Below are 12,212 nucleotides of genomic sequence, written 5' to 3'. Positions count from 1 at the left end.
TTTCCTCCCCATTTTAAATTGAGGTTCTCAATTGAGGAGCTTGACGAAGGAAGAAGGAAAAAAAAATCAAGGAAGAAACAAATAAATACAACTGTTAAGGTATTGGTTTCTACATAGTGAAAATAGATCAAGAACATTGTCATTAGACATTGTAGGTGGATCAATAAGTTGTTGGGAAAGGTATCTGGAATAAAGCATGGAATTATATTTGATCAATGCAATTTTTAATCTCCTGGATTTGGGGGTTAACTTGGACAAAAGTTCTCCTTGTTATTTGAAAAGCCATGTAGACACTATTGCCTTATGAATACGTTGGCATTTAAAATATGAAATGTGTATGTGTATGTGTGTGTGTGTGTGTGCGTGCGTGTGTGTGTGTATTGGAGACCAGTTGGTGGTGTACTTTGAGCACTGAGCTTCATGGGTCTGAAGAAAGGTTTGTTAGAAAGAAAGAAAAATGCATTTAAATTTTAAGAAAATAACTTTATGCACAGAACAGATATTCACTGAAGCCTATCTGGTGTTTTTTGAAGAAAGCCCATGGATCATGAACACATTCATCTACAGGTATTCATTACAGCTGCAGTTTACCTGTATACCGATACGTAATCTCTTTCCTATGCACTATAATGCATGTAATTAGCATTATATTTCAGAAATACAAAGTATGCCTAAGTATGCCACAAGGAAGCACAGTAATATATTTCTTGCATGCATATTGAAATCAGGGTTACATGCATATATGCAGAACAACAGTTGCAGCGGTGAAGGCAGAACCTCAATAAGCAACACAACTAAAGTTCTTTGAGCATCACCACAAAAGGCAAAGCATTTAGCACAAGCTTTTGGAAGTAATCTTGACAAATGTATTGAAATCTTCCTAGTGACATTGGTAGAATGGACTTGGCTGAAGAAGTATGCGCGCGCGCACACACACTTCAGATTTACCCAGTTCTGTTCATTGTCCTGCTTACCATCTGGCAAACAAGGACACCTTGCCTACATTTAATTGCTGGGACTCTTGAGAGCTTTCTACTATGCTGAACTCTGAGGTAGCTGATGGAAGACGGACAGTGGTTAACAGGAAGCTCACAATTTCCATAGTGACTTTATAATAAAAGTTGCTTAAAAACAAGTGGGGCAGCCATAAGTGAGGAAGCAGAAGAGATCAAAGGTAACAACAGAGCTGCCAAAAACTTGCTCTTGCCAGCTCTTAGTTTTGCATTCTGTAAATTGTTAGCTGTAATTCATAATTCTGTAGCAAACCCAGTGCTTTTTTTCTAAAAAAAAAAAAAAAAAAAAAAAAAAAAAGGTGCCGGAACTCACATACATCATACAACCCGCCTTGCCTACCCTACAAGGTTCCATCCAAAAAAGGTGCCGGAATTCCGTTCTGGGCGTTCTATGAGAAAAAAAGCCCTGAGCAAACCTATTATATTCCCTGCAACATTTAACCAAAGTGATTAACAACAGTTAACAAGCATTGCTGTCACTACTCTATTCAGTTGCCCCAATAACTGGACTAATATGCTATATGCTGTGATATCATATAACACTGCAAAAAATTCCACTGACTCTTTATCTTTCTTATCAATTAACTTGTTCCCGAAAAGTTTTCTGATAAAACAACACAAAATTCTTTTTTATTATTTGTGGCTTGGGTGAATAGAGAACAAGTCAGGCCCAATGCCCTGGTACACAGAATTCAGCTTGGAGCATCTTTACCAGCCATGATTTTTCCCCTTGACAATATATTCCATTCTCTTTCAAATAGACATTTTTCTTATTTTTCTTTCTGCAGTATTCTCCCTAACGATTTATTGCTCTCCAGGATAAGCAATTTTGTTTAGTTTTTTTTGGTTTAATAATGTGCAGATTTAAATTTCTTATCATAAATATAAGCTTAGATAATTTGAGGGAAATCTTAGTTTATGCCAAAGCAACCATACAAAGCAACAAATAGCACATCACATCAGAGCCTGAGCTGGAAAACAAGTCTTACTTGGTTCAAAGTGTCTTGCTTCTGAGGGAATAAAGAGCAGAGAAAGACAAAGCAAAGTTGAGTGACGAAGCATTGAACAAGTAGCTATTCCATTGGACAAAGATAATTCAAGTTTCCAGGAAGGATTAGACTGCAGTTCTTCCCCAACTTTATCACCAAAGAAGGCGCTTGGGAAAATACATTGTTCTAAGTATCCCTATTTCAAACTTCACCATCAGATGAAAAGACATGTTCTAGGCAGATGATTTTGGATGAGATCTCTGGCTTGGGAAGTTTGCAAATAGCTGATAGGTAGCAAAAAAGTTCTGTAAGGAACAGCTTTCTGTTCAAAGGATTTAAAGAGATATGTTTGTGTGTGTGTGTGTGTGTGTGTGTGTGTGTGTGTGTGTGTGTGTGTCTGTCTGTCTGTCTGTCTGTCTGTCTCTGTGTTCTGTTTGTATCTAGGACTTCTACCAAAGAACTTTGAACAGAATATAGATTATCTCTGTTTATTCTCATTAACAACTATCTGAGTTTAATTAGGGTTAATAAGAAAGTGTGAAGGGGGAGTTTAGAATCTTAACTGGAATTTATACGGTGGAAGGCAGGTTGTATGTCCCTCATGGACTTTGCCATTGTTCCCCACCCCTCATTATTTCCCATCAAAGGCATATTTCATACTCTGCCTATTATAGAACTGGATCTGCAACAAACAGCAAAATTTTTCATGAGGTTATTCATAAAGAAGTCCAGTGGGGCTTGGTCTAACTCCTACATTGCCCAGCATATAACACTAACATATTGTTAAGCATATATTGGGACCTGTGTCACTGGTTGATCTACCTCCAGTTTCAACATATGCCAGAACACCTTTGCTTTAAGTAATTAAGTGCAACAAGGAATAATTTAAGCAATATTTCACTAAGTTACATTGAAAACTATTTTTATCAAAATGAAGCAATTTCTCTATCAGATATACTGATTACAACAACTTATTCTTGGATCTAGTGATTTCTTCAGAACAGACAATATCAACTGATGCAAATTTAGTTTACTGTTTTTATTACCACACGATGTTTTTAAAATTAAATATTTGATATATTTCAAATTGATGTGTGATTTTTCTGATAAGGACTTTTAATAATAATAATAATGATGATAAAGTTGGAAGGGACCTTGGAGGTCATTTAGTCCAACCCCCTGCTCAGGCAGGAAACCCTATACCATTTCGGACAAATGGCTGTCCAGTCTCTTCTTAAAAACTTCCAGTGTTGGAGCATTCACCGCTTCTGGAGGCAGGTTGTTCCACTGGTTAATTGTTCTCACTGTCAGGAAGTTTCTCCTTAGTTCTAGGTTGCTTCTCTCTTTGGTTAGTTTCCACCCGTTGNACACTGCTATCATGTCCCCCCTCGTCCTTCTCTTCGTTAAACTAGACATACCCAATTCCAGCAACCGTTCCTTATATGTTTTAACCTCCAGTCCCCTAATCATCTTTGTTGCTCTTCTCTGTACTCTTTCTAGAGTCTCAACATCTTTTTTACATCGTGGTGACCAAAACTGGATGCAGTATTCCAAGTGTGGCCTTACTAAGGCATTGTAAAGTGGTATTAATACTTCACATGATCTTGATTCTATCCCTCTGTTAATGCAGCCTAGCACTGTGTTGGCTTTTTTGGCAGCTGCAGCACACTGCTGGCTCATATTTAAATGATTGTCCACTAGGACTCCAAGATCCCTCTCACAGTTACTACTATTGAGCAAGGTACCCCCTATACTATACCTGTACATTTGGTTTTTCTTGCCTTTTAAGACATTCCTTTTTGGATCTGCATAACTGATTAAGGCCTCCAACAGAAAAATAGTAGAAAAATGTGTATTATAACTGTTCCTTCTCCTTCACTTCTCTGAGTTCAATTTAATCTAAAACAGTTACAGAGTTCAGATATTGCTGAATGAAACTTACTGAACAGTTGTAGTTTACATGATTTTCATGTAAACTTTTTTGGGACTTGTATTTACCATCATGATCTAAAAGCAGGTTGGAAAAGGTAGCTAAGAATACCTTTATTTTGACTGGGACTTGCATATGATTTTTGTTATTTATTGGTTTGACTATTCTGTATTTATTGTTGTATGACTTGGTATCAGATAAATATTTTAGATATTAATTGCCTTTTAACAGTGTTTTTTTAACATCTTAATTATATAGTTTAGAAAAGACAATACAGTTGGCTTCATGGAAAGTAGAGATATGTTTATTTGGGTAGTTGGTGTTGTGAATTTATATAAGTTTTATTTACAGTATATCAGTTTGGCCTAGTGGATAGGGCACCGGGGTAGAAGCTGGGAGACTGAGTTCTACTCCTGCCTTAGGCATGAAATCTGGCTGGGTGACTTTGGGCCAGTCACCTTCTCTCAACTCACCTCACCTCACCTCACCGAGTTATTGTTGTGGGGAAAATAGGAGGAGAAGGAATATTTATGTATATTTGTTGCCTTGAATTGTTTATAAAAATAATAAAGGTGGGATTAAAAAAAATAAATCAATAAATCATTTTGTTCTGCAAGTTACTTTCCTCAAACTGGCTCAAAATCAAAAGTGCCAGATTTGTATTGAGTTAGGTAAGCGTTTGAAAATTCAGCAAGAAAAAGCACCAAAAGTACAAATAAGTATCAATATACTTGGTATATGTGGAAACACCTAAAAACAACTACAATCTAACAAAACACTAACACTGGTCTTGTGCAGTTAAAACTAAAAGGCAGTTGAAAGTAGAACAATAGATTGTATCTAAAACTGAGATGACTGTTCAAAAAAAGTTAAAAGGATTTTGCAATTTGGTTCAGGACTGTATGTGTAATCTCAGAGGAAAAAGATAATATTGGTTATATCCATACTGCCTCATTTTGCACTCAAAACGTTTACAGTCATTTCTACAATGTGATTATTGTGACAGGTAATCTGCTATCTGAAACAATGTTTTAACTTGCCTGTCAACAATGATGACTATTCCCTCAAAAAACTATCTTGTTTTGGCTTTCATTAAATGAAAAAGGAAACTGGGCTGAAGCAGTATAATTCTGGGCAGTGGATTATTCCTCCCTCTTTCACTGTAAAGCTATTACTAAGGGGTAATGATGGGAGGATAATTAAACAAATAAAAAGTATATGTTACAAAAGATCTCCATGAAAATATCTCCATATATTCCTTTTTGGTCCATTTCCTCCACATCCTCTCCTGAAAAGCAAATCCATCTTCAAAGGATTTTAAAGGCAATTAGTTGTTATACCTATTGGCAAATGCAACAATTTTTCCAAGTGGATAATAATGAAGTATACTTACCTCAACTGCTTAATGCAGAAGAGAAACCACAGCATGTGCTCTTGGCAGAAAGCAGAATGCCCCACTTCTAGCCACCATAAACAAACATTATCTTGCTCATTTCCAAGAACCTAACAACTACTTTTCTAAATATGAATGTGGTTGCAATTTGTGCTGGTTTTTTGTGGACTTGTCTTTCTAATTACTCTAGGTGTCAAAAATTTCCTCACAAATATATCAAATATAAGGGGGGAGGGGAGACTAAACCTAGACATATCTTTGATATAAACTGATGATACAATACTCAAATTTAATATTTATTCATTAAGCTGTAATTCACTTCTATATGTCTTTAGAAAACAGTGGGAATAACTTTTAAAATATTGTAAATGACATGCATTTTGAAAAGATGATTTTATGAAATACTCTTATAATGAATAGGCTTCTCCACCGTGAATATTTAAAAGTCAGTAATGATTTTTAAAAATTAAATGTGCCTTTAAAAATCAGCTTACAATAAGGCAGCTACTTGTTTTCCAATTTCCAAGTAGAGCAGTTAAAACTCCATTGTATCATCCAATATCCTGTTTTCCTGAAAGTAAGGCTTACCCTGAAAATAAGCCCTACCCCCAAAATAAGCCCTAGTTTTGGGGTGAGGCACACACCTAAAAATCAAGCTAGGGTGGGGTGGGGGGTGGGGATCTGCCCCACGCACCCTGCACCCACTTACCTTGCAGCCAGGCCTCTCCTCGCCGACCCACTTCTTCTGCAGCATCTTCTGCAGCCAGGCCTGCATTTTGCAATCAGAGGCCTTTCCAAGAAAGCCACTGCAGCCGAGAATCGAGCTATGGATTCAATCCATAGCTCGGTTCTGCAAGAGATCTGCAGCTGAGGACTGAGCTATGGATTGAATCCATAACTTGGTACTCGTCTGCAGAAGCCTTCCAAAAAGGCTTGATTGCAAAATGCAGGCTGGAATGCAGCTGCAGCATGAAGTTGCTTCTTCATCCCAAGAAGAAATGGACCGGCTGGATGGGGCTGTCGGTACTGGAGAGGAGTAAGACATCCCTCAAAAGTAAGCCCTTGTGCCTCTTTTGCAGGCAAAAAAAAAGAAAAAAAGAACCTGGTCTTATTTTCGGGGAAACACGGGTAGCAGAATGTTAGGATTTGTTTCTCACTAAATCCAGTAGAGCTAATTTATAAGCAGAGATGGACTGCAGATCTTTAGAAATCCTTATTTATTTATTACTAGGATTTTTATGCTGCTCTACTCTCATGGCCTCTGAGTAGCTTACGTTCCCCCTCCACATAAAAAGATTAAAACAAATCAATATTATATTCAACATTTTACTATGATTAGAACAGCCCTACAAGCAGATGAACTGCACCAATATAGGAACCAGAAAATGAGGATCTTGCAACTTATTACAAATCTTTCTTGAAAGTTCTCTAGAATAAACAGTTTTATAGTTTCTGGAAAATCAACAGGGTGGATACCAGCCTGATCTTGGCTTTTGATTTTCATTAATATTTTGAGAGAATGTTTATACAAAAATGAATTACCTTTCCCTCTCTCACTCCCCTAGACATGATGCAAAATGTTATCTTTCCTTAGCAAATAACTTGTAATTAAAAAGAACTTAAGGCAGGCACTGGTGGTGTTTGCACTCAGGCTCCCTGTGTAGGAAGAGGAGGTTTCATCTTTCCCTTTCAGCAATTTAAAAAATATCACTTCACATCTCACAAGAAAAACTTTCCCCTTTTTATGGTGCTAATAAAAATCACTTTATCTCCTCACAACTCTTTTAAAAACTGATGTGACAGATAAAAAGGCTTATTTAGGGAAACATTTAGTTTGGTTGGTTTAGGGCAGGGCTTTTCAACCTTTTCACCCATTGTACCACTTTTAGGATACGGCAATATCCGAGTACCACCAGTCGCCTAGCAAGGTGTCAAAAACTTGATGACCAAAAAAAAAAAAAAAAAAAGGAAAAAAGTGATGAAGTACAGGTAGTCCTCGAGTTACAACAGTTCGCTTAGTGACTGTTCGAACTTACAATGGCACTGAAAAAAGTGCCCCCCAAGCCACAGCCGAGCAAGACACCTGCCTGCCCACTTGGCGGCGCTTTTCCTCCTGTCCGAGGTTTCCATTGTTGTGAGCATTTCTGTTGAGGATTGGCAGCGGGGGTGGGGTGGGTATGTGTAGTTTTTATTCCCCCCATCTGATGGGTGGTTGCAGCAGGTTTTGGTCACTTCACATGACCCTGGGACACTGTGACCGTCATAAATATGAATCAGTTGCCACGCATCTGAATGTAAATCACAAGACCCTGGAGATAAGGCAACATTCTAGCTGATTGATGCTTCTTCAGGGCTCAGCAGAAGCGCCAGGATCAACACCGAGCTCCAGCTGGAGCCTGGCACTGATCCTGGTGCTTCCACTGAGCCCTGACAGTCCCGAAGAAGCGCCAATCAGCTGGAAAGCGGCACTGATCCTGGCACTTCCGCTGAGCCCTGACAACCCTGCAGCTCCAGCCATCTCTCGCTCAGGCTTGTGCGGTGCTGCCACTGGTTCAGCTTATTCCCCTCCCCCGCTACCACTTTTCTAGGATGGTCGCATAACACCTGTTAGGTGCCAATATACCACAGGTAGTACCCGTACCACTGGTTGAAAAGCCCTGGTTTAGGGTCTGAATAATTAAAAAAGCTTACATAAGATTCAATAACCATTTTATCCTAAAAATATGATTAAGATCCTTTGGGAATTTTGTACACAGAAATCTACATGCCAGTTGATTTTGTCAATAGGCATTTAAGAATACAGTTAACGCAAGTTTCCTTACTTGTTCTGGATTATATTTTGACAGAATACCGTCCCCATGGAACTCTTCCAAAACATCTCTCAATTTCTTGGTAGAATCTAGAAAGTGAAACACAGGCCAGTATGATTAAGAGCAGCTTACTTCCAAACAAGTCCTTCATAATCGGTTAAGAAATGATTGTACAGAATAATAGCAACACCTTGAATCAAAATAGTAAAAACTATATATGTTTCCTTGATAAGAATATTTGGTTTCTTTTAAATGTCTTAAATTGCATTAATAAATGTGAGATCTACTTTTCTAATCCCAGAGCTATCTTGTAAGAAATACATACATCACATTGCAAATTCAAATGTTGGACCATGTTATTGTGTGCAGAAGAAAAAAAAACTGCTTTCCTTATGTGATTTCTATGCCAGCCTTACAGCTATTAAAATCTAGTAGTTAGAACCATTATTATTATTATTTTTTGCAGAAAGCATTTCCAATTTTTCTGAGGGAAGGACTATCTTCCATGCAAGCCACATAATGATTCCTATGGATATTATCAGCTTGATAAAACATTAGAATAAAAGTAAAGAAAGACAAGTTCTAGCCATTGAATGCTGACTAGATAATCTTCATATTTCAGCCTACTGATAGAATTGCTGTGAAGATAGGTTTGAAAGCACCATTTTTCCTTCCTCTGTCTGACATAAAATGCTGTTAAGAAACTCCATCTCTGCATGGGATATTTAGAATGATTGAAAGTATTATAAAGGCAGACAAGCAGAGGGGACTATATAGTATTAAATACATAACATAGGGAGACAGCACCTCTGCTGAGTGAGTGATCTTCAGGATGCACTATGTCAGATCATGTTCTTCATATCTATAGGAGATGTAGGAAGAAGATTCTGGCCTAAATCCAAGATATTATGCAGATTGAGGCAAAACTGCAAATGGGGCTTTTTATCAACCCCCGTCATTTATTTTATTTATTTATTAAATTTGTTTGCCACCCATCTTGCTGCAAGAGGGTGCTATTTAAGCTAGTCAGGTTAGTGCATGAGGTGGAAAAATTGGGTTGTAAGCTGCCCAGAGTTTGATTTTATGATGGGTGACTATGCATATGTTTTAAATAAATAAATAAATAATAAACACAAGCACCTCATTTTGCGGTCCTTTAACAATTTTGTTGCCTGAGAAACTACTTTACCTAATGATTCAGCTCTCCTTGGCTGCTGATATCCTGAAGCCAGCAATGCCTCGGAGCTAACATTAATAGCATCTTGAGTCATTTAATTTAATATAAGGAGAAAATTATCAAAAGACCTAAAATAGTTATTTATGTATATTTCAGAAATTATAATCTGCCTCAGTTCCAAAGGACTCTGGTAGTATGCGGTAAAAAGAAAAACAAACAAGATCAATACAACACAGGCATATAATCCCTAGCAGAAGCCAAGATAGATGTCCTCAATCAATCAGCTGAACTTGCTAAATAAGACAAGTTTAATTAATTTTTGGAACATAGGCAAAGTAGGGGCCATATGTACCTAACAGCAAAGAGTATTCCAGAATGTGGGGGCAACCACAGAGAAAAACAGTCATTTTATCCATTCCACATATACTTTGCAATGGAGGGAAGACTTTCAGTGGCCTTCTCTAAATGTTTGGACTGATCTGTTTTAAAATAAGTTCATTCTTTTTCAGGAAAGGATACTTGATTATTTAAGAAAGATGGCTTTCCATACTTTATACTGAAGCTGTAAACAAATCTGAAACATCTTAACATACGATTTGGATGTGAGCTTTTGATAGCTCATTTTAGCCATCATTTATTTATATTTTTATTAATATAGAATTTGTGCATTTATAAGCAATTTGGATATATTAAACTTTAGGTGTTGCAAATATACTTCTCGGGAAAAAGAAAACCCTAAAAAAACATGTTTACTTTCAACCCTGATCTGGCCCTTGACTGATGAATGGACTAATATAATTCTGTCTTATCAAGGTTTAATCAGTGGCTTTATAATGTCATAATGCTTTATAAAAAGGAGAAAGAGGAAGACAATATTTTTCTTTTTTTCTCAGATATATATCAATGTATTTTCCCCCTTTAATGTGATTTTTACTTATAGTAAATAAAACAATAAAAAATATGATTTGATAATGGCACAGTTGTAGAAAAAATGCACAGCATGTTATTTTGGAATCTATTTCCTTACCTCTAGTGCTATTACTACTGAAAAATAAGTCTCAGAACAGATGTAAAAGAGGCAGAATGGAGACAACTTTTTTTTTTGGTGGCAAAAAAGACAAAATGTTTAAGTATCACATCTCTTCCACATGTTAGGTCTCAGATGTTAATGATTATATTCTACTCCTTTCAATTTTTTAATACCTACTGTCATGCAAACTTTCTATCTGCAAGGATTATAGTCAGTGACAGTAAATTGGACTTCTTACATGGGCTAATTTACAAGCACAAGGTTTGTTTACTTTAGGCTTAGCATGATATATGAACCAACCTATTATAACATTATGAGTAAACTATGCCACTTTAAGTTGTAGAGCAAGCATGGTTTACGCATAGTATTATAATGGGTGTGTTTGTAGCTTGGTTTATGTCACAGAATTAATATAGCAGGGAATGATAGTATCTCTTTTTAACTCTACCATCAGCAATATTTAAGGAGAATTCTTCCATAAAGTGTCTTAATGAAAGTCATTGTTCTCTGTTTTTTAATCCTCCTTAGTGAGCTTTCAAAACTCCAGGAACTGAAATGTCCCAGCAGTCTCACAGTTCAACTGCTCTGGTTTAAGAAGTTGGTCCCAAAGGATAAAACAGATTGAAAAACCACAGGAAAATGATTAAAAGAAAGAGTCTGCTTTGAGATGTCTACAGAGGCTTCTATCTATAGGGATTGCTCAAGATCCCATCTCTTCAGGGATAATGAATTTTGTGATGTTTAGGCTAGAATCTCTGAAAGATTAAATTCATGGTGATAAGTCAGTGGGAACATTCTTTTCTGTACATTCTCAGCACTTAAACTTCACACCAATCATCCCAAATGGGAGTGTGGGATTCAGTTTCAGCTACATTGGCTGGAGGTCATGTAGTTGAAGTCCAATGAATCTGCAGAGCACAGTTGGGGAAGGTTATCTTATGTATTTTCATGTAAAATATGCCTTTGGAAAATACATATATAAAGCTGTAGAGTTGCCTTGGTCAGTTCCATAAACTATATACATGTAAATATTTTTAACAACTCTTTTTTCTTCTTCTTCCACACTGCCAATCTTTATGATAATCTTCTCTTAATCTGCTCTCTGAATGATGTTTCTTCTTCCATTTACATTGCTAACACTTTGTCCTTAAACACTAGCCAAGTGCAATTGATTTTCTTCCCTTAAATAAATACCAGCAGCCCAAATCCATGCTTTTTCTAAGGGAAAGATCCAGAATTTAAAGACTTTCTTACACAGCCAATGACATCACCATTTATAACTGAATAAGGAAGCTCTGTAAGTTACATCACTTTCTCCAGTCTGCCTTGACTCTGAGTAAGCCTAGGTAATCAAGGTCTCCCTTCCTCACTTTCCCCTGCCCTCCCCTCTGCTTTCCTCTCCTCACCTTCTTTGTGAAGTCTACTAGTGAAGATATGGCTACTTCCTAGACACCCTTGTCCCACCCAGTGAGAGCTGAAGATTTATAGAGTTGCTTAGAATAATATGCTGTAGTTTTGTAGGGGCATCTAAGCCACTAAATTCAACCACTTGCTCAGTACAGGAAACCACATTAAAGCCATCATGATAGTTGGCTTAGACACATCCTGTGAAGAAGAGCCTATCACCTTTCTGAATAATGAGTTTTGCTGACAAATTGAAAACTTGCTTTTATTGTTCAGAATTTTGAAACAATAATTAAATTAATTATTCTGAGTCCTGCATTCTGAGATGATGACAGGCTAGGTCTTTATATTGTTCAGTTGACAGTCTTTCAGGTATATAAAGACTGCTTCCTCTCAATCTTTTCTTCTCAAGGCTAAAGATTTTCTGTTCCTTCAGTCTGTCACTATAGAACACGGGTGTCAAACT

General features: G+C 37.0%; 1 protein-coding gene across 1 annotated transcript in view; it reads right to left on the bottom strand.

Annotated features, from left to right (window-relative positions):
* DGKG (diacylglycerol kinase gamma) overlaps window positions 1–12,212 on the bottom strand; it is an 81,672-nt gene that overhangs the window by 65,752 nt on the left and 3,708 nt on the right. The window contains exons 2-3 of the mRNA XM_015814142.1: window positions 8,148–8,224; window positions 2,003–2,023 (exon numbers count right to left, since the gene is read on the bottom strand). Coding sequence (XP_015669628.1) covers window positions 2,003–2,023; window positions 8,148–8,224 — 98 coding nt within the window. The remainder of the gene's footprint in view (window positions 1–2,002; window positions 2,024–8,147; window positions 8,225–12,212) is intronic.

The sequence above is a fragment of the Protobothrops mucrosquamatus genome, unplaced genomic scaffold (assembly GCF_001527695.2).
Source record: "Protobothrops mucrosquamatus isolate PMUCROS unplaced genomic scaffold, P.Mucros_1.0 scaffold225, whole genome shotgun sequence".
In the NCBI taxonomy this organism is placed as follows: domain Eukaryota; kingdom Metazoa; phylum Chordata; class Lepidosauria; order Squamata; family Viperidae; genus Protobothrops; species Protobothrops mucrosquamatus.
Note: the sequence above shows the minus strand (reverse complement) of the source record. Positions and strands in the feature narration are given on the sequence as shown.